Source organism: Mucor mucedo (genome assembly GCF_025094135.1).
Source record: "Mucor mucedo strain NRRL 3635 chromosome Unknown EV154scaffold_91, whole genome shotgun sequence".
NCBI lineage: Eukaryota > Fungi > Mucoromycota > Mucoromycetes > Mucorales > Mucoraceae > Mucor > Mucor mucedo.
The window spans coordinates 60,157-80,795 of record NW_026252375.1 but is presented as its reverse complement, the minus strand read 5'-3'; the positions used below and the strand labels follow the sequence as shown (position 1 = coordinate 80,795).

Sequence of the window (20,639 nt, the reverse complement as noted above, 5' to 3'; positions counted from 1 at the left end):
GAATAAACTTTCTGCTGATGTGTTTTGCAGTGATACTTTATGGAGCAACAACTGAGATAACACAGCTTCTCAAAGAGTTTTTTTCTTCTTTTTTTTTTTTTTTATAAAACTTGTATTTTGTATCATAAACAATGTGATAGTTACGAATAGAATGTATATTGAACAGTGTATGCATCTTTTGACAAATGCCCATTGCTTACACTTTCGCCCTTGAATCTCGTTTGATCTTCATCTTAAGAGAAGACATATTAGGGGTAAAGTACAAACTGGGAACTAAAAGTAAGCAAGACACGCATACAGAATGACCATATAGGTGAATTGTCTGAGATAAATTTGCATCCCAGTTTTAAGACGATAAGGACCTCCACTTGGTGACCCAATCCTGCATGATAACTATGCGCACCAGGCTGTCCCTAAGAAACTCGAATGATGTCTTAGTAAGAAAAAGAAGGGTATTTAGATGATACAGTCGTATGATTTGATAAAACTGTTCTTTTAAGCTATGTTTGAATGCAAAAAAAAAAAAAAAAAAAAAAAAAAGCGCAAAAAGGTATCAGCATTTTATTATCAGCAACTTTTTTTTTAACAAGGTGGATGTGGATTTCTTTTAGCGGACAGGGTGTTCATATTAGTGGCTGCGGTCGAGTCATATAAGATGCCGTTGCAGTATAGTCATCAGTGGTCAAACGAGGAAGAGTCATTGGCTGTAATCGAGGAAGGGATTCAAAAAGCAGCAATTTTTTGCTTACCCATGAGTATCGATCTCAATTTAGAATGTAAATGTATACTGTCATCAAGGTCCTCCTTAAATAATCTCTTGTTTTAATTTTACCTCAATAATCAATAGTGATTAAGTCATCATTGACACATATAGGTGATGACCCCTATAAGCCTATGAAATCTCTGTGGATACACCGTAGTAACGTGCCGTCGTTAAATGTAAAGGTTAAAAGTGATTTTAATAAATACACATATAACTGAATCTGTACCTTCACGGACCTCCTTGAGTCAAATATCAATATATATAAGTGCTTTCGTGGTCTCCTCATTGGTAGTTTATTTTGTGAAAAGAGCTATATTGATGTAGGTCATAATTTGCGCAGTGTTTAGATAAAAAAAGTAAGGGTAAAAAAAAAATGTGGGTGGTTGATTTTTTTAAAATAGAGTGACGAACAATAAGAACTGGTTTATGTTAGGATGACTTCCTTGTTAATGTGATTACTTGAAATAGAACTAGATGCATGAAACTACTGGGTACTTATATGCAGGTATTTATAGACCCGAAAGTTGTAATATATCAGTGATTTAGTGGTAGCATGTACCAATAGCGAAGGATATTTCATGCAAAATAGGAATCAATCATCTCATGAAGTCTAGAACAACAAAGTTGGGTTGCTTCCAATTTACACAATTGATCTTTAAAACTAACTTTAAAAGAATGAAGAAATAAAAGAAAGGAATATCCAAATGATACAGTATGATAGGATTTACATAATTATTTTAATACAAGAAACAGGAAATTCAAACGCTAATCATCATTGTTTGATGTTCATTTTTCAAGCGCTTGTGTCCTCCCCCCCCGCCTTTTTTTTTTCTAGCTCAATGGTCCTGTCCGTGAGGTCATCAAGAGCCTGTTTGACGCTTGTCTTTTAACTACGTGTCTCTGGTTGGGATATTTTACTAACGCTTGACAGTAGCAGAGTGACTTGTCTTTCATTATTGTTCGCGCTGGTCGATTCAACGACTGTTCTTTCATTCAGTTGTGTATGCGGGTGGGGGTTGGGGTAAATGATAAATTTAGGGTTATCGATATTCATGCCTTGATTAACATTAGTATTAATATAAAAAAAAAAGCGAGCCGATATATACAGGTCTGTGTTTTCTGCTGGATTACCTCATGACTGTCAGCTTCCAGTGTAAAGAAGAAGAAGAAGAAAAAATGACTGACTTTATATGAGAGATAATCCAGTGACAAAGAACGTTTGCCCAAGAAAAAAAGAGTTGAGAGAATAACATCCTAATAAGTTTCAAACGCTTGTAAAGAGATGAGTTGAAATGACTACGGCTATAGATAACCATGTGCATTCTACCCATAAGTATTATTATCGAAATACCAGTTTGGTAGTTTTAGAGCAAGTTTTAATGCTAATTCTAATTACGCGGTTGGTGTAAATGGTTTCCTTCTAGTTGGGTTCGCACCAGCTACACAAAGAATGGATGTGAATAGAGCGTGTGAACAGGAATGGAAATACTTTAGTGGGACTTTTTATAAAAAATTCACCTATGAGCTTGCGATACCATTGTGCTGGTAATGCCATACACACAGGTATATAGATAGCTACTGTAACATTATTTTTTCCTGGACTAACTTTGAAAGGGTTTATTAAAATAAGCAGCATGATGGGTGGTGTACACCAAAGACTCCCATATGCCTAAGAAGATTTTATAGCGTTTATAAGATGATATTTTTATTTAATAGAAAGAAACCTGTCTTCACTCAAAAGCAGATCATCTTGTGTCAAGAGGGAATTGTTGTTGATGACTGATAAAAAACTTGAATTACGTCAGGATTGAATAATCAATGAGTGCCCACTCTTTTTTTTTTCGCATAGGAATGGATAGATAAAATGTATGTAACAGGAAAAAGTTCTTAAAAACAAGTATTTCATCTTGATCTAATAATAATAATAAAAATGTTGCTAGTGTGGTGGCGCAACCAGTCAATGTAAAAAAAAAAAATGTGAGTTCATGTAGCGGGGAACTAAAAAAAAACATGACTGTACCAAAGTGTAGGATCGGCCCCTCCCAACCTAAAAAAAAAAACTCGCTTACTTTTCTTGTTCATGCGTTTTTTTTTTTTTTTTTTTTTTTTTTTTTTTTTTTTTTTTTTTTTTTTTTTTAGAAGAAGAATAGTTTATTTTACAAGTAGTACATAAATGACAGTAAAACGTTAATTTATGATTCGAGTTTAATATGCATCTCTTTGCAGAGTGCGTGTGGATGATTGCATTGTGCGACGCTAAGAAAAAAAAAGGGGGGGGGGGCTGGGCGGTCTTTTTTTTTTTTTTTCGATAAATTTATAAACGGAAAATCCTCAGTTTGGGTTAAACCTACTCAACTTTTTTTTTTTTATATTGTATATTTATAATGTATGCAATAAGATTATAAATACGTATTACTTTTTAATGAAAAAAGAAGCCTTGGAAACATGAGTTAAAGAACATTCGATTTTTTAAGTGACACTCTTAATTTCTTGCGGGGGGAGGGGAACGATTATTGGCTCCTAAGCCTTTTTGACATGTGTGTTTCAATGCAGAGAAAAAGGTGCTATGTTAAAAAAGTTTCACACCTTAACTGGGATTACATAAGCGCAATAAAAGATGATCCCTTATTAGACAGGATAGGTGTTTCCCATTGAATAACGATAAAATTAAAAAATGACCGTGCCCCTTTGTTGCATTTACATTATTATTTGTCACCACTAAAAAAAAAAAAAAAAAAAAAAAAAAGTGCTACGCAAGCAAGATACACATGATGCCACACTTGAAAGTTTTAGTTACCTTTTTTAAAAGAAAAAAAGAAAACGGGGGCCTGCTGTGTAAAAATGTTCTTGGGTTATCAGAAAGCACATGCAATTCAATAACAGAGCACTTCTGTAAATAACTGATCGGGTATCCAGAAAAAAAAGTTGTCCGTGTATACGATTAACCCTATCGTTTATGTGTGAACACAATGAATCTGAGAGCTGAAAGGGGGGTTCTTTTTTGTTTGCACCTCGTTGACAGATTTACAAAGAAAATTATGTTTTTTTTATATAATGTGATAATCTAGATCTTTCTTCTTCAAAACATTAAAAAATGGGTTATGTAAGATATCAGGGGAATTCACATGTGATTGTTTTTTTGATTTTCTTCTTCTTCTAATGCTTTTCAGTTGGTAAATGTTTTCTTTTAGGATTGTAGATCAGGCTAAACTTTATTAAAAATGGGTAATCTGTGCTTTTTTTTTTAAAAAACCTTGATTTGCGCGCCATTTATATTTTTTTTTTTTTTTTTTTTTTGGGAACCTTTTTGAAATATAGCTCGGCTAGAAAAAAAAAAAAAAGATTTCCTCCCTCTGATACTTTTATCATTCCCTAACTTTTTTTCTTCTTTTACCCCCGTGACACTTGTCAAAATCCAAAAATAGATGGGGGGGGGGAAGTGGAGTTAATTTTAAAGGGGGGAAAAAAGGAATTCAATTAAAAAGTAAATACTTTTTTTTAACAGTGTTGTGTAATGAATAAGAGAAGGGAGGAAAATTCTTTTGCCATGTTTGCCCAAAAAAAAAAAAAAAAAAAAAAAAAAAACGCCCAAAGGAAGGCGTTCCAGGACCCTTTTTGCGGTTATTCCTTTTTTCTTAATTGTTGTGTGGCAAGTGTAACAAAAAAGAAAAAAGGTTTCAAAAAATAATTACCATTGATTCTTGTTTTAAGTGAGTTTTATAATTGCATACTTTTAGCAAAAGGGTGTAAGAAATGGTTTTTTTTTTTTTTTAATAAGATATATAAAGAAATCATTGTTTTTGTAAAAGTCAATCTGTCACATAAATGGAAATATAAATTCTGTCACGGAGATCACTTTTTTTTTCTTTTTTTCTCCCGTTTATGGACGGAAGGTTTGTTTTTGTGTGCAAGTTGATACGTTCATCAAACAGTAACCAAAACAGGTTTACAATACAGCCCCCACATCACTATATATATATATATATATATATAAAAAGATATATATTTAGATGATCAGTATTTGCGCGCGGGTTTGAAATACAGGTGTGTGGTACAATGTAACAATGAAAGCGGTCCGTAATTATGTTAAGGTTATTTAATCCACGTTCCAATATAAAAATAATGTAAAAGGTGTTACGCTCTATCTAAAAGGTATCTTGTCTACCAAAAATACAATCACCTCCGAAAAGAAAGGACCCTATATATCTAGTATACATGTTTATTTCTTTTTAAGATTGGATACTTTGTATGTGTGTGTGTGTGTGTAGGGGGTAAATAATAAATTGTTTGTTTGGGGGGATACGGTTGGGGGAAAAAGGAAGTGAGAGAGGAACATAGGTTTTTAAAACGAGAGACTTCTATATTATATTTTTTTTTTTTTTTTTTTTTTTTTGGTTTTGGTGAAACGAGAGACCCTTATTCCAAAGGTTTTTGTGCATAACAGACATAATAATTAATACATGTTTCATTGGTTTTAGCTTCCACGCCACAATTATTGACAAACTCTTTGAATATATCTTCATCTTCCCATTCATGATTGACTTTGGCAAGCACCGTACGCATATTGATGGTACCATGATGATAATCATCCCTACAAAAAAAAAAAAAAAAAAAAAATTAAAATTAAACACAGAAAAATAAATATAAATTTGATGTGCATATAGAGGTACATTACCAGAGTAGTTCACCAGCCTTGTTGGTATGGTTTAGTTTTAATGGAATGATCTTCAAGACAATATTGACATAACCCGTCTTTTCCAGAAGGTCAATAAACTGGCTTCCTACCTTGGTAGGCATATCTTTTTCAACGACAATGGAGGATACTTTTTTTTGGATTATTTAGACAAGCAATACGTTAAATTATAGATGTGGTACTTACAAGTATCTTGTAATTTTTTTAAGAGTGGTCCCACGTTGTGCAAATCTAACAAGTCAGGCTGTGTGATGTAGAACGTGCAAAAGGGTAAAATATATGTCAGAAAAAAAAAAAAGAATACATATCGAATGTATAAGAAAAATAAAAAGGGGGATTTTTTTTTTTTTTTTTTTTACCTCTACAAGTTCAATATAGCCTCCAGGTTTTAAGACACGATATATTTCCTTTAGAGCCTAAAAAAAAAAAAAAAGGGTGGAGTTAGTGTCAATATCTTGTCAAACAGTCAGCATGTATTAAAGGTTACACCATCCCAGTCAGATTGACTTAAACCAAGGAAAAGAAGACGTTGATGAACGTAATGGAAATTTTCATCAGGGTAAGGGATGTTTTTAGCAACGTTTCCAATGACAAGTTCAACGTTGGCTGGTTTGATATCTTCAGGAAAGACACAAGCGGCATCTACACCGTGGAACGTGGATCGTTGATAGGTTTCACCCATTTCAAACACCCAGGTTGCAGGTCCACAACCTGAATCGAGGACATTGATACCTTCTTCTAACATTTCTGTAACAGGAGCATGATAGTTGCTATGACATATAGGGTTAAGTCCAAAAAGTATATTTAATGTGTGTCTAAAACCTTGTTTTTTTTTGTGTGTGTGTGCACACAAAAAAAAAAAAAAATTAAATTACCACTGAAGTGCGTATCTCAGAATCCAATGCTGTTGATGTACACGATCGGTCTCTATTTTTTTTTTATATGTAAATAACCATGTTGTTGGGGGAGAGTAGTAAGAAAAAAAGATTATTTTACCATCATCATCGTTAGGTAAGAAATACGAGATCTCATCGTTGGCGTGAAATCTACGTCCGTCTTCGAATTTAAATTGATAGCCATTTCGAGAAGAACCTGAGGAGTCTGTGGCCACTGATCGAATCACCATTTGTGAGTTACTCATCACACTGTCGGCCGTCTTGGCTTTTTTGCAGGAAGGTGTCTTTTTTTTAAAAATCTGTCTAAAGCTTGTAATAAACGTCATTTATTTATATATATATATAACACAACAATAATCAAAAAGGTGAAGAAAAAAAAAAAAAAAAAAAAAAAAAAAAAAAAGAGAGAGAGAGAGAGGAGGGAGTGCAGAAAAAGAAAGAGAGAAAAAAAAAAAAGTTGCAGTTAAAAAAAAGTTTATATTTGGCATTATTGTGTATAGTTTTGTGCACAATTACCGTGATAAATTATTGGTTTTTATGAAACCGATAATTTAAACACGATGGAAGGACAATTACTTTTTTTTTTTTTCGCACACACGATTACCCGACAGGTAGAGGTCTACATGCACCCCATCTCTCTCTCTCTCTCTCTCCTTCTTTGTTGGGGGAGATATACAAACCAAAAGTGGGGGAGAAAAAAAAAAAAAGATTTTATTTGTTTTTTTTTTATTTTTGACAGCCCCTCTTTTTTTTTAAAAGTTGTATTTTGCTCTACTGATACTGATCACGAATTCTTTGGGATCGGTCGTATCATGATAGCCAATGGGACCAAGGTCACAATCTGCACAGGATAAATATTTGGTAGTACCAACTGTTGTCGAGAACCCGACGTTTTCGAAATCCATCATGTTGCTCACATGCCAAAAATGAGTGTCGTTGTCTTTTAACAAGGTGTTTTCAGGTAAACTTGTGATGGGTAAAGCGAGCTAGGTGGGGGGGAAATGAGTTTATACCGGCCTTTTTTTTTATTTCACAATTTATTTTAAAACCTTGGCTCCATCTCTTTCGACTAAAGTAGCGGTATTCTTTCTTAAAATAATACATTGACAATTTACTTTAGGACAAAGAATAGTGGCCACATTCTTTCCTGATTCATTCACAAGAGTTTCTAAGGGTTTATCAATCGATTTAAACAATGTCGACATTTATAAAAAAAAAAAATCAAGATAAAAAAAAAAAAGGTTCGTCCCCCATCTTCTCGCGCTCGAACTCCCCCCCCCCTTTTTTACTGAGTTTAGAACGATTTGACATCATTTTTTTTTTTTAGCTGCAAAAAAGGGTAAGAGTGTGAAAAGTTCTTGCCTCCCCCCCCCCCCCCCTGGTATGGTACGACGTTACAAAAAAGGGAGAGAGAGAGAGAGAGAGAGAAATAACAACAGTCATGATGATGAATGATAATAAAAAGAGCGTTCTTTGAGGGGGGGGGAAGGAATCCTTCCTTTATAATCACATGCATTAAAATATGTTAACTCCGCATCTAAAATCCCTAGCCAAAACCAAAGGGAATGGACACAATAAAAAAAAAATTTTTTTTACTTAGTTATTTGGTCACAGATTTTTTTTTTTTTAAAAGATTGTCGTGATTTTACGTCACTGTCATAAGGTTTAGAAAAATTTTCCCTAAAACTACGTTTTTTTTTTTTTTAAACTTTTTCTTTTTCTCTTTATTCTTTTTTTTTTAAAAAATAAAATCAAATAGAGAATAAAATATGTCACAAAACGCGTTAAATGCAAACATTCAAGCTGCTATCGATTCTGCTATTGGTGCTAGAGCAATCGATGTGTATGCCTACTTTGAGTCTTTAAAGACGGACAAGGCTACTGTCGAACCTATCGTTCCCAAAGAAACCATCGTGAGCGCAAACGAGACCATCACGAACGAACCCGTTGTCAACCAACAAAATGAGGAGGAAATCGAGTCTGTGGAGGAAGCTGTGGAAGAAGTGATCGAAGAGGCTCACGCTGAGCAAGAGGATGTCGCTACCAAGCACGATCTTTTGGAGGAGCTCAAGGAAGAAGTACCCGAGGTACCTCCTACTGCCATCGATGAAGAAAAGGAAGAGGCCATGGAGGCTAAGGAGGATCTTTTAGAAGAACTCAAGAGAGAAGTACCTGAAGTCGCTCCTACTGCTATCGATGAAGAAAAGGAAGAGGCCATAGAGGCCAAGGAGGATCTTTTAGAAGAACTTGTTCAAGAGGTGCCTGAAATTCCTGCTGCTGTCCCTCAAGTCAAGGAGGAGGAAATTGTCCAAGAAAACAAAGAAGAGATCACAGAACCTCTCAAGGTAGATTTGAAGGCAGCTGTGCAACATGCCATTGATTCCGTTGTCGGTGCTCCCGTCGTAGATGTATACGCTTATTTAAACAATGGTAAGGAAGATCTTCTTGAGCAAAAGAGCGAGGTGATTCAAGATATCAACCAACACGTTGAAGAAGTCCCTGCTGTCGCTGTGGATGAAGTCAAGGAAGATGCTATTGAAGCCAAGGAGGAACTTTTGGAAGAATTAGTCGAGACTGTGCCTGAGGTTGCACCGGAAGTTGCACCCGTCGCCGCTACCGCCGCTCCCGTAGTGGATATGGACGAAGCCATTCAACATGCTATTCATTCCGCTGCTGGTTCCATCGATATCTACTCTTCCTATTTGGAGAAATCGGATGAAACCCCTGTCAAGTCTGCCGTGATTGACAACACGACCGCTGCTGCTTCCGCTGTCGCTGCTTCTGCTGCTGCTGGTTTCGCTTATCTTGCCAAGAACGATGAAGAGTCTAGCCCAATCGAGAGCAACACCGATGATGTCACCCCCAAGAGTCGTGAGGCTGAAGTACCTATCATGGTGGAAGAACAAGTTGACAACAAGACTAAAGTCAAGGAAGCCGTAAAGGAAACCTATGAGGAAGCTCAAGTACAAGCACCCGTGATTCAAAAGAATGTGGATGTCAAGGTTGAAGAAGTCTCCGATGCTATGGCTGCCACCATGGAAGAAGCTCAAGTTCAAGCTCCTATCATTCAAAAGGACATCGTGGATAAGGCAACTGTCGTCAAGGATACCGTCGATGCCACTGTAGAAGAAGCTCAGGAGAGAGCCCCCGGTATTCAAAAGAGTATGGTCGATACCGCTGTTGCCGCCAAGGACACGGCTGTGGAAGCCAAGGATGCAGTGGCTGCTACAGTAGAGGAAGCTCAGATTCAAGCTCCTATCATTCAAAAGAGTATGGTCGATACCGCTGTGGGAGCCAAGGATACCGTTGCTGCTACTGTTGAGGAAGCTCAGGTTCAAGCCCCCATTATTCAAAAGGATATTGTTGATACCGCTGCTTCTGCTGTTGAAGGTGCTAAGGATACCGTTGCTGCTACTGTTGAGGAAGCTCAAGTTCAAGCCCCCGTTATTCAAAAGGATATTGTTGATACCGCTGCTGCCACTGTTGAAGGTGCCAAGGACACCGCTGCTGCTACTGTGGAAGAGGCCAAGGTTCAAGCCCCCATTATTCAAAAGGATATTGTTGATACCGCTGCTGCTACTGTTGAGGAAGCTAAGACTCAAGCCCCCATTATTCAAAAGGACATTGTTGATACCGCTGCTGCTACTGTGGAAGAGGCCAAGACTCAAGCCCCCGTTATTCAAAAGAACATGGTTGATACCGCTGCTGCTACTGTGGAAGAGGCCAAGACACAAGCCCCCGTGATTCAAAAGGATATTGTCAACAAGGCTGGCGATGTGAAGGAGACTGTTGCTGCCACTGTGGAGGAATCCAAGACCCAAGCCCCCGTGATTCAAAAGGATATGGCCCAAAAGGCCAGTGATGCGGAGAAGACAGCTGCTGCCACTGTGGAGGAGAGCAAGACACAAGCTCCTGTGATTCAAAAGGAGATGAGCGAACAACAAAGTGTTGCACCTATTACGGAGACGATCAAGACAGCTGTGGTTGATACTGTTGCGATGGCACAAGAAAAGGTAGAGGAAGTGAAGGCTTCCCCTGTTGGACAAAAGGTGATGGGATCTGTTGAAGAGATGCAAGCTAAATTGACACCTGCTGTTCAAAAACCCGAAGCTGTGGTTCCTGTTCCTGTTTCTTCTAGTCAAGTGAACCCTCAAGTGAATGCTGCACCTGCCACTACAAAACCTGCCTCTGAACAAAAGGCTTTACCTGCCAAGCCCGAGGATAAGGGTAGTCGTTGTACTATCATGTAAATTTTACTACTTGAAAAAATATAACACCCCCCAAAAAAAAAAATATAATATAAATATACAGCATGTTTCATACCAACAACTCTCTTGAAAAAAAAAAAAAATTCCAAATAGTATACTTTTTCACTCTTTTCCGTATATAATTAAATAAAAAAAAAAAGTTGAAATTTAAACAAATTTATGCATCTGTCATTTTAATCAAACATCGTCGATCTCTGGATTGTGCATAATACTCAACCTTTTTGTGAAAAAAAAAAAGGATTTCACGGCACAAGTCCCCCCCCCTCCCATATTTTTTTTTTTTTTTTTTTTGTCAATAAGAAGATTTTTGTAACTATCATGCAAAAAAAGTTTTTTTTTTTTTAGATTGCCGTGTTTGTTTTTTTTTTTAATTGTTCATGTGGTTGTTATGTGGTTTGTTAAAGTGTAATGGATTCAACTGGGTACCATAAAGAAAAGTCATGCACCCGATACAACCTAAAACCCCCCAGCTGATGTAAGCACGGATTTCCAAGGGAATCCAATAACATGCAATAGCACTTTTTTTTTTCTTTTGCAGGTAAGTGTGTGTGTGTGTGAACATTTTTTTTTCTACCCTGTTTTTTGTTTACCTTGACCAAATAAAGCCAGCTACAGCAGGACTGAGAGTTCGCATGGCAGCATTACAACCTAAATACAAATAATCAATATTGAGTGGGGGTTCATGTGAATAAAAAAGTGTTTGTTGTTGTTATTTTTTACATTGTGAAAAACCATTGATAAAGCCCAAGGTATTTGATCTTGCCACCGAATTATTCAACAAGATGACAGCGGTTGTGACTGCAATGGTTTGAGATAACGACTTGATTGTCAAGCAACATACGAGACCGAACCAGACCCACATCTTGGTCTCCTCGTGATGGAAATCCGGGATGCGATAAAGAAGCCGGCATAAGCCCTGAGCAAAGAAGACGAGAGCACTTGACACCAACGATAATTGGAATAGATGGAGCAACCCAAATAGAGCAGTGAGCCGGTGAAGGACAAAGACTTGTACGAATAACATGACTGACCCAGCAAAAGATAGAATCGTGCCAATCTCTCCTGATTGAAAGCCAAGACCACCCGCCTCCTTGGGTGTTGCAGACCAAGTAGGTAATAATTCTAAATAAAGAACAAAAAAAAGAAATGGTTATCTTACAATACTCACTCAATCTCTGATATGTATCTTACCGTCAAAGTAGAGCATTTGAAATGCGACAATGGCATAAATAAGACTCATAGCAATGACCTGAGGTGTCAGGATATCTTTTATTCCTGTCGGAGGATCAGGGTTGACAAGTGCTGGTAGCAAGGGTTGCTGTTCAGGATCCATCTTCTTTTTCAGGTAGAGTGTTTCTTTGGAGAGGAAAAAGACGAGGAGCCAACAAACAGAGGATATACAAGTAGCCAAGAAGCAAGGTAAGAAATAAGGATAGTCTATCAAGAAATCTGTGATGTAGCCCAAATGACCAAAGAGGGCAGGATATTTACGCACTGGTTCAGATAGATAGCCTGATTGTATATACAGTGGAAAGGGAAATTTTAAATAAATTGAATATTGATGTAGTATGACGACAAAGTGTACCTCCTAAAGCAGCCCCCACAATACTTCCTAAACCAAAGGTCACTTGTAAGAGAGAAAATGCGCGTGTGCGTTTCTCTGCAGAGTGATTCTGGGTCAATTCAGCAATCATGCTTTTGAGTACACTGATGTTTCCGTTCTAAAAATATAATAGGTGTCATGAAAGGAAAGGATTGGGTATGAGTTTTTTTTTTTTTTTTAAAAGATACTTGCGAATAAACCGGAAAATATCTTGGTGGACAATGCCCAGAGAAATGACTTTGACAGGCCAAATAATAACACGCCTATTGACGTGGAAGCAAGACCGATTAAGATGACTGGTTTCCGACCTATTCGGTCCGAGAGAGATCCCCACGGTATTCCTTTTAAGTATGTGTATGTGTGTCAGAGAGTTAAAATAGATGACATTTGTGTTGTTGGGGAGGGATTACCAGAGATAAATTGAGCCATAGCAAAGGCCGATGTAATTAAGCTTGCATAGTAACCAATATGAAGTTCGTCTGTCATTTTAAAATCTCGAATCATCTTTACAAGTGGACCCGGTTAACCCCCCCTTTCACTATGAGTTACAATCATTTTTTTTTTTGTTGTTGTTGGAAAAACTGTTCACTTACGAAATAAATAAAGGGAGCATGAATACTGAACGATATTGGTTCCTGAATAAATTATTATAAAAATCTGTTCAACAACTCTTTTTTTTTTTTTTTTTTTCTTTTTTTTTTATTGTCGCTTTCTTTCTTTTCTTTTTTTTTTTCCCTTCTTTCTCTTGTATATTTACTGCAAACCGACATGCACAAATTAGAAACAATTGCAGTTTCGGTAACCGTGAATCTTCCGACATTATAACAAAAAAAGATAAAAAAAAAAAAGAGCCTATCTTTTTTTTTTTATTTCGTGATGAGTCAAGTGACTCTGCATACTGAAATCTATTTTTTTTTTAAAGGGAAGCATTATAGTGTAACAGGAAAAATCTAAAAGTGCTTTTTTTTTTTTTTTATATTACCGAACTTTTTTCCTAGGTTGTAAGGATAGAGAGCCTTGATTCAAACACCATCGATAAGAAAGAGATCCAAGAAAGAAAGTAACTAAATCCCATTTTGCCACAGGGTAAGCAGCTTGTCATGCAGCATCGCACTAAACCTAAAAAAGAAAAGCTGGGAAGCTAAAGTTTTGTTATCAGTGAGGAGGGGGATCACACAGATGAGCTTCAAATAAAAAAATAAAAAAAAGGTTGATAGCAATCCATACTCCGTATCTGATTGTTCTTAATGATATTTCTTTTGATAAAAGCAGCTGGGAGACCTCATTACCACAGTAACTATCCATAGTGATAATAATAACGTAGTATAATTTTGAATCCTGCGGAAAAAGAAAAAAGGGCAATTTTTGTTTTTTTTTTTTTGGAAAGCAGTGTATTTCAATACCATGATGCATGCTTCTGTAAGAGCATGGGAGCCAAGACTTAGAATGAAGGTTGTCATTGCCAACTGTTTTTATTTTATTTTATTTTTTTAAAAAAAAAAAGAAGCTGAAACTTGACAGAATAAATATATTTAAAAAGCCATGTCGTAATTTACCTCTATTTTTGACAGAGAGGGAACAAAGGGATGTATCTTATAAATGATAAATTCCTATGCTTGCATTGGCGCGCTTTTTTTTTTTTTCTTTTTCTTTTTTTTTTGCCGTCAATATAATGTATGATGAGACATTCTGTAGATGGACGCAAGGTTGGGTCTGCTGCAAGAATCCTAAATTGCATCAGTAAACAGAAGGAAAATGCAGTATTTATATTTGGTTCATGATAGATCCGAGAAAGAAAAAAAAAAGTCTACATTTATAAAAAAAAAGTAAATAAAGTTATAAAAGTTCAGATAGCTGTTCAAAATTAGACACTCTTGTTTAGGGGAAAAGCCCAATCATGTTTGATTCGGGGGTTGTCCCTCCCCCCCCCCCCAACCATAAAGTGGTACCTCCGAGAATTTGACAAAATAAAAAATAAAAGTGGTATCGGGATATAATAGCATTTATTGGGGGGGGGGGGTGTTTAAGTAGCAGGGTAAAATAAGTTGAGGGAATAAAAGTTTTTTTTTTTTTTTTAATGTACAAAAAAATAGAATGATGCGTTTAGAAAGTGTTTACAAATGAAGTTTGATGGATATTTTAGTTTTTTGACGAATACACCAGTTTAACAGACTTTTCCGATCAAGACTACTTGTGACACTGGCCTGTCTTTGATGCCTTGTTCCGATGTGACCTTGTGTTTTAAGATTGCAATGATCGTGGGTCGAACTGCTTGATATTGTGTCGGATAAGGATTGTCTGCGTACATCCTCAGAATCCGAGAATAACTGTGAGCTTGTATTACTGGAGTTGTCATAAAATATACAATAATCCTGTTCAAAGTGTTCTTGGAATCGTGATGAAGTATTCATTTTTTTAATATATATATATTTGTTTTACAAAGGTAGGTATTTTTATTTTAAAAGAGTAAAGAGAAAAAAAAGTGTCAAGTTAAACTTTTTTTTTTTTCCCTTTTTATAATCAAAACTGTTTACTTTTGCATGTTCGGAATACCCGAAATGACGAGCTATCATTGGTTCAATTTCGACCGACCGAAGCAATGATTTCATGGCAGAATCTAAAAATAACTAGAGTTGATTGGCTGAGGTCATTTTCCTTTTTTTTTTTTTTTTTTTTTTTTTTTTGCTACGGGGGAAACAAACAAAGCAGCACTTTTTGTGATATGACCAACTATTTTTTTTTTATATATATATTTTTTTACCCCTTTTTTTTTTTTCTCTCTCTCTTTTTTTTTTTTTTTTTTTAGTTTTTTATAAATAAAATAAAAAAATGTCCATGAACCGACAAAGACCCCGTACTCGGGTAAATAGCAGAGCCAACACTATACCGTCATTGTCAAATACGACGGTCAATACGGAATCGACGGTAGTTGATTTTTTACCATCGATTGAGGAATCACTGCAAGACTGGCTGAGTAGGAGTATTCCTGATACACCGACCTCTTCTGTGGCCTGGTTACTGGATACCTGTCGATGCTGCCACCGAAATGAATGCGAGAATTTAGAGATACTGTCAAGTGCGATCCGTAAACTAGAGGGGGATTCACGTTTGGCAGCAGAAATTGGACAAAGTCTACTTCACAAACATGAGCAATTTGTATCTGAATCGGATGATATCAAAAATGGGCTTGAGCAAGAGGCAAGTCTTTTCTTTATCCACTCCTTAAAAAAAAAAAAAAAATTAAATAGGCATGACTCGCATGGAAAGTATTTTGTTTACTAAAAAGACCCCCCTCCCCCTTTTTCATAGCTTGAAGAGTTACGTGACAAAGTACGTGAATTGGAACAAAGTTTAACAGATTCGGATAATTCTAAACAAGACTTAGTACAAGAAAAGGATAGATCCATTTGGGAAATGCAAAAGACACAAAAGGTAAAATTACACACACACACACACACACACACACACACACACACATAAAGAAACAAAAGACTCTCTTTTTTTTTCTTTTTTTTTTTTTTATTTTAATCAGTTTTATTTATATATATAAAAAAAAAGTATAATCCTTCTTATATCTTGTGTGTGAAAAATGTAGATTTTGGATGAAACAGCTGTGGACCTGGAGACTTCAAATCATCGGTGTTTACAACTGGGATCCGAACTAAAAAGTAAAATTCAGGAACTTGAAAAATTACGAATATTCAAGTTTATGGCGCGGCAAGCTGATATACGAGAAGACACGTTAAGAGCAAAAGTAAAATAAAACTATTCAAGGAAGTTTTTTTTTTTTTATTTTTTTTTCATTATTATATCATTTCTGTACCAGAAAAGTGTAAATTAATTTTTTTTTATTTTTTTTTTTTTTATTCTAGTTGGAAGATATTAAACAAGAATTGGCGGTTTCGAGAAAAACAGAACTAACGTTAGAATCAAAATATAAAAAGTTAAAAACAAAATATGGCAAGTGTACATGGATTGCGCATAACTGTTGTGTGTGTGTGTGTGTGCGTTATAACCCTTTTATATTTTTATATATATTAACTCTTGTAAACAAAATCCCATAGAATCCATATGCTTTTCCTTTGAAAAAATTAAATTGGATCAACAAGAATTAGGCCCAAGCAAAGATCATCAACTTGACTTGGTTTGGCTAAGAGAATCAAATGAAAAGCTACGCAAGGACGTATTAAAGGTTTGTGATTTAGATGGCGCGGGGGGTCATAGCATCAACAATAACAACAATATAAGCTTACATGGTCTTTTTATTTTTTAAATTAGCTTACATCTGCTTTACTTGTTCCAAATACTGCAGATGATTTGCATATGACCAATCACAACAACACGAGCCATCATCTTATTGAATTGATTAAAGAATTAGCTTCTGCCAATAATAAATTAAAAACCGATTTACTAGACTGTAGTGACTTATTAATGGAGTGTCGAAATGATTTATACAATAAGCTTGATAAACAGCAAGATGAAATAATGCATCATGACGATAATAGTTGTATTATAATTCAACAAGAAAATAACAATCATGCACCAACATCACAAGATGACGATAAAACAAGTTGGTTAAGCACCTCTGCTCCTCAGTCAAATGAAGAATCAATCGTGATCGTACCAAGACTACGAAGAACCGAATCAAAGAGATCAAACAAGATAGACACTACCGTTGCTCCCTCACCGTCATCACCACAGCCAGCCGTCTCTCTCTCCACAGATACCCCAGCGGTCGTTCATCATCACTACCACTATTATATGAAGAATAAGCTGATGGCTGAAAAAGGCAAATTAAGAAAGTCAGCAGAGATAAAGAACGGAGAGGTAAGGTCTTTTCAATAATAATAATAAAAAAAAAAAGGGGGGGAGGGGGGGAGGGAGAAAGGAGTTTTTGAGTGAAGACACTGATATCTAATATAGAAACCACCTGCCACCCTCTCACCTTCCACCTCGTCCAAGTCAGTTAAATTGGACTCTAGTTCACCCTTTCGACAGTTATACCATCAAGTGACAATGGTATTACAACGACTTCAACAGACGGATATCCGAGCCTTAAATAGAAGATTGCGACGTGCATTTGATATATTAGAATTAAGCAGTATGAGCAACTCAATTATAGAGAATATTGTGACGGATGTGGATGGGTTGCGAACACGATTTTTATGGATCGAAGATTGCCACCAATTAGTGAAGCAAGAATCGTGGATTCATGATATTTCCATGCTGGAGTTTTTCCCCATCATCGGACTTGTGCAGGACATGTTAAAGGAGATTGGTCAGCTTAGGACAACAATGAATGATTTACAGGTCGAATATGTGAAAAAAGTCGAGGAAAGCGACACAAGATTAGAGGAAGAAATTCTGAGAAAGCAGCAAGAGAAACAACAAAGAATCGTATTAAACACTTATAAAAAGACCACACTCTCTTCATGGCTATCCAATGTATTTCAACGTAAGCAAGGGGAAGGTCATCAAGTATCATCACCACAGCAACAACAACAACAACAACAGGATACCAATACAAGGTTTATTATCAATAACACCAGCGATATCAGTATTACGACCACCCATCATCCTTCTTCTGTCCATCCTCTATCGACAGTGAATACAGAAAAGTCCAACATGATTGCGATTATACGGCGAAAGAAGAGTGATATTGATAGACATGGACCTCCTTCGAGTTTTCCGACGAGGTCACCTGCAGTTGCCATTGGAAATGAAAAGAATAAACGTAGGTCGACAGCGACGCATATCTCAACGCAGGTGTCTACTTCATCGCCTTCTTCCAACCCTACGCCAGCAGGATCTGTCACACCCAAGCCCTTCCCATTGACCTTGAGAGCCTCACAAAGTGCGGGAACCGTAAGAAGGTCAAAATCCATGCAAGCACCAGCATTAGATTACGTTGTGCGAAGAAAAAGATCCACGTTAGGTCTGAGTTCTTCTTCTTCTACTGATTATGATTTAATGCTTACCCCACAAACCACTTCTCCAGACATGACCGGTACATTTGCTACAAGTTGGTTAGGCAATAAATAATTATAGCGCATTGACCCTTTTTTTTTTTTTTTTTTTTTTTTTTTGCACATATATATATCCCGGAGTTTAAAGAATGGACGTTTTTTTTTTGTTTATTTATTTAGAGCCATTCAAAAAAGGGGGGTGGAGAGAGAGAGAGAGAGAGAGAGAGAGAGAGTGTGTGTGTGTGTGTGCAAGTGCCGACTTGTTTTTCTTTTTTTTTTTTTTTTTTTTCCGTTCAACTAAAATAATAAAATAAAATATAAACCCCCCATGTCTACTGCTATTCCTTCTACGGTGGGTACACCGCAACCTTCAGGTATGTCCATCACGAGTCCAGCACAAGCTTTTGCTCAAGCCCAATTACAACAGCATCATTTGCAAGCACAGATTCAGCAGCAACATTTACAAGCGCAAAATCTATTTAGACAAAAGCAACTCATGGCACAAAAGCAACCATTGTTTCAACAACCCCAACAATTGTTACAGCAACATCAACAGCAACAGTTACTACACCAACAACAGCAGCTGCTACAGCAACAACACCTGATGCAACAAAAGATGGCAGGTAACCGTTTAAATCCATCTCATCCTGTGACACCCATCATTCCACAACAGCAGGCATCTCCAGCACCTTCCAAAGTGCTTGGGACACCTAGGTAAAAATAAATAAAAAAAAAAGGGGGGGGGGGAAGGCATGGATAAAACTAAATAGGTGTCTTTTTTTATAGGAATCAATCAAATGGACAGGCTGTACTTCGTTTACTTCAGTTTGCAGAACAATTAAGTCCAGGACAGGAAAAGGTAAAAAGGCAAAAAAAAAAAAAAGAGATAGAAGGATGCATACTGCATATGTGTGTATATATCGAAATAATAACAATTTTTTTTTTATTAACAAAAATTATGAAGGCTGTTGAACGATTATACTGGGATAATTTTATTCAAGATTTCTTTACGGATCAGAGTACAATGAAAATGGGATTATTTAACATGGAAACCAGCGAACAAAAATCCTATGGTAAAGTCAAAAACCCGAGAAGAGGGAATTAAAAAAAAGGGGGGGAAGGGGCAGGAATGAAAAGGGTGAACATATTTGTTTTGACGATACTTTCATAGAGGTAAATCAGTCATTACAAGCACGATTCTTTCACACCCAGTATTTATGCGGAGTGATCTCAATTCAGATGACATTGGAAAAGACGATGGAGTATATTTTACCAGGCGGTATTATGAATGTGGAGTGTCCTCGAGCCAGCCTCATCAATCGATACGACAATGGATCGATGGTCATATCCACTGGCCATTTATGGGTCCAATTCTCCATGACAATGGAAGGTATTTGGAAAATTGGACATTTGGATTTCACCTTTGGAGGTCATGAAGAGTACATGCGTCGGCCAAAACCCATCACCAAAAAGAAGATACCGCCTACACAACCTATACCAGAATCGCTTGTGAATAAATGGGGTGTTCCTCCTCGCTTATTTCATCTATTACAAATTGCGGATATCGCTCCGCGTATGAGCGAAATCGTCTTTCATTCGCTTGTCTCGGGTGCCACCCCAAGAGAGAGTCTAAACGCCATTGCTCATGATAAACAGCCACCTGTTGCTTCGCCTGTCGTGAAAACACAAACGCATCCACTGCAGCTACAGCAGACATCGGTCACTGCTTCTTCTCCTGCTGCTGCTGCTGCGCTGAGGCAACCCAATGGTTTTCCTCCAATGTCATACCAACAACAAACATACCCTACTAATACAGTCACACGAAAGTGATTTTCTTTCCCCCCCAAAACCCAAACCCAAACCATAAAAACAAAAAAATGTCACTTCTTTTGAATTCAAAATATAACCCTCTTCATTTTTTCAACCCCATAAAATAAATAAATTCGAGGTATCAAACAGATTTTTTGTTGTTGACTGACATCCTAATTTAAGTCTGGAAAGGGGGGGGGGGTTAGCTAATTTTATATGATGCACAAATTTAAAAAAGATGGTATCATGTCAAAATACAAGGATAAAGTAAATCTCTTTCAGGCTTTTATTTTCCTTGAAATAAGTTGTACGAGGAATTTTTAAGGTAAGCGTACAATGAGTGTTGTATCTCCTACCAAAACCTTATTTAAATCGAAAAACACTCCAAAAAAAAAAAAAAAATGGGGATCTACAATTCTGTCGTATAACTTGCATTTCGTCCTTTTTTTTTTATGATCAGTTCTAACATGAGAGGAGAAATTGCTGCGTGTGAACGATAGTGAGTTGATTCGGTTGTGTGCTGATGACGAACGACTTGATGTTTTACAACCCATTGCCCTTTTAAAAATGCTACTCATGAAAAAAAAAAAAACAGGATAGCGTATCATTATGAGTGCTACAGAATCAGTTCTCAAAAATTT

General features: G+C 36.5%; 6 protein-coding genes across 6 annotated transcripts; 3 read left to right on the top strand and 3 right to left on the bottom strand.

Moving 5' to 3' along the window:
• Nucleotides 1-5,161: 5,161 nt before the first annotated feature.
• EV154DRAFT_448421 (S-adenosyl-L-methionine-dependent methyltransferase) lies at nucleotides 5,162-6,743 on the bottom strand. The gene is made up of 7 exons (XM_051597160.1): nucleotides 6,453-6,743; nucleotides 6,332-6,383; nucleotides 5,944-6,226; nucleotides 5,816-5,872; nucleotides 5,643-5,700; nucleotides 5,439-5,586; nucleotides 5,162-5,354 (listed from the first exon to the last, which is right to left on the bottom strand). Exons 1-7 carry the CDS (start codon nucleotides 6,676-6,678, stop codon nucleotides 5,180-5,182), a joined length of 999 nt encoding a protein of 332 aa, XP_051454519.1. The 5' UTR covers nucleotides 6,679-6,743; the 3' UTR covers nucleotides 5,162-5,179.
• Nucleotides 6,744-6,950: 207 nt separating this feature from the next.
• Nucleotides 6,951-7,662, bottom strand: EV154DRAFT_518714 (rab interacting factor-like protein). The gene is made up of 2 exons (XM_051602654.1): nucleotides 7,402-7,662; nucleotides 6,951-7,338 (listed from the first exon to the last, which is right to left on the bottom strand). Exons 1-2 carry the CDS (start codon nucleotides 7,555-7,557, stop codon nucleotides 7,105-7,107), a joined length of 390 nt encoding a protein of 129 aa, XP_051454518.1. The 5' UTR covers nucleotides 7,558-7,662; the 3' UTR covers nucleotides 6,951-7,104.
• Nucleotides 7,663-9,927: 2,265 nt separating this feature from the next.
• Nucleotides 9,928-10,770, top strand: EV154DRAFT_518708 (uncharacterized protein; the record flags this gene model as incomplete). Its single annotated transcript, XM_051602653.1, has 1 exon — nucleotides 9,928-10,770. A coding segment is annotated over one exon (627 nt), but the record flags the coding sequence as incomplete, so codon positions are not given.
• A 121-nt stretch (nucleotides 10,771-10,891) lies between these two features.
• EV154DRAFT_518699 (major facilitator superfamily domain-containing protein) lies at nucleotides 10,892-13,117 on the bottom strand. The gene is made up of 9 exons (XM_051602652.1): nucleotides 12,981-13,117; nucleotides 12,817-12,858; nucleotides 12,634-12,755; nucleotides 12,416-12,564; nucleotides 12,206-12,341; nucleotides 11,812-12,132; nucleotides 11,341-11,742; nucleotides 11,211-11,268; nucleotides 10,892-11,138 (listed from the first exon to the last, which is right to left on the bottom strand). The coding sequence occupies exons 3-9, from the start codon at nucleotides 12,725-12,727 to the stop codon at nucleotides 10,988-10,990; spliced, it is 1,311 nt and encodes a 436-aa protein (XP_051454516.1). The 5' UTR covers nucleotides 12,728-12,755; nucleotides 12,817-12,858; nucleotides 12,981-13,117; the 3' UTR covers nucleotides 10,892-10,987.
• Nucleotides 13,118-14,999: 1,882 nt separating this feature from the next.
• Nucleotides 15,000-18,285, top strand: EV154DRAFT_605078 (uncharacterized protein). The gene is made up of 7 exons (XM_051607450.1): nucleotides 15,000-15,421; nucleotides 15,533-15,655; nucleotides 15,819-15,977; nucleotides 16,096-16,183; nucleotides 16,288-16,415; nucleotides 16,502-17,050; nucleotides 17,147-18,285. The coding sequence occupies exons 1-7, from the start codon at nucleotides 15,053-15,055 to the stop codon at nucleotides 18,263-18,265; spliced, it is 2,535 nt and encodes an 844-aa protein (XP_051454515.1). The 5' UTR covers nucleotides 15,000-15,052; the 3' UTR covers nucleotides 18,266-18,285.
• Nucleotides 18,286-18,424: 139 nt separating this feature from the next.
• On the top strand, nucleotides 18,425-20,146 carry EV154DRAFT_605077 (LIM-domain binding protein-domain-containing protein). The gene is made up of 4 exons (XM_051607449.1): nucleotides 18,425-18,903; nucleotides 18,976-19,048; nucleotides 19,154-19,262; nucleotides 19,361-20,146. The coding sequence occupies exons 1-4, from the start codon at nucleotides 18,518-18,520 to the stop codon at nucleotides 20,017-20,019; spliced, it is 1,227 nt and encodes a 408-aa protein (XP_051454514.1). The 5' UTR covers nucleotides 18,425-18,517; the 3' UTR covers nucleotides 20,020-20,146.
• The last annotated feature ends 493 nt before the right edge of the window (nucleotides 20,147-20,639 follow it).

Excerpts from the sequence above, each read along its gene's own strand:
- EV154DRAFT_448421 (XM_051597160.1), bottom strand. The coding sequence starts at position 6,678 with ATGACGTTTATTACAAGCTTTAGACAGATTTTTAAAAAAAAGACACCT. Across the intron at positions 5,873-5,943 it reads GTCAATCTGACTGGGATGGT|GCTCTAAAGGAAATATATCG; the intron begins GTAACCTTTAAT and ends TTTTTTTTTTAG. Across the intron at positions 5,587-5,642 it reads AAAAAAATTACAAGATACTT|TATCCTCCATTGTCGTTGAA; the intron begins GTAAGTACCACA and ends TCCAAAAAAAAG.
- EV154DRAFT_518699 (XM_051602652.1), bottom strand. The coding sequence starts at position 12,727 with ATGATTCGAGATTTTAAAATGACAGACGAACTTCATATTGGTTACTAT. Across the intron at positions 12,565-12,633 it reads TATGGCTCAATTTATCTCTG|GAATACCGTGGGGATCTCTC; the intron begins GTAATCCCTCCC and ends CATACTTAAAAG. Across the intron at positions 12,342-12,415 it reads AGATATTTTCCGGTTTATTC|AACGGAAACATCAGTGTACT; the intron begins GCAAGTATCTTT and ends TTATATTTTTAG.
- EV154DRAFT_518714 (XM_051602654.1), bottom strand. The coding sequence starts at position 7,557 with ATGTCGACATTGTTTAAATCGATTGATAAACCCTTAGAAACTCTTGTG. Across the intron at positions 7,339-7,401 it reads TCGAAAGAGATGGAGCCAAG|CTCGCTTTACCCATCACAAG; the intron begins GTTTTAAAATAA and ends CCCCCCACCTAG.
- EV154DRAFT_605078 (XM_051607450.1), top strand. The coding sequence starts at position 15,053 with ATGTCCATGAACCGACAAAGACCCCGTACTCGGGTAAATAGCAGAGCC. Across the intron at positions 16,184-16,287 it reads AAAGTTAAAAACAAAATATG|AATCCATATGCTTTTCCTTT; the intron begins GCAAGTGTACAT and ends AAAATCCCATAG. Across the intron at positions 16,416-16,501 it reads TACGCAAGGACGTATTAAAG|CTTACATCTGCTTTACTTGT; the intron begins GTTTGTGATTTA and ends TTTTTAAATTAG.
- EV154DRAFT_605077 (XM_051607449.1), top strand. The coding sequence starts at position 18,518 with ATGTCTACTGCTATTCCTTCTACGGTGGGTACACCGCAACCTTCAGGT. Across the intron at positions 19,049-19,153 it reads TAAGTCCAGGACAGGAAAAG|GCTGTTGAACGATTATACTG; the intron begins GTAAAAAGGCAA and ends AAAATTATGAAG. Across the intron at positions 19,263-19,360 it reads CAGCGAACAAAAATCCTATG|AGGTAAATCAGTCATTACAA; the intron begins GTAAAGTCAAAA and ends ATACTTTCATAG.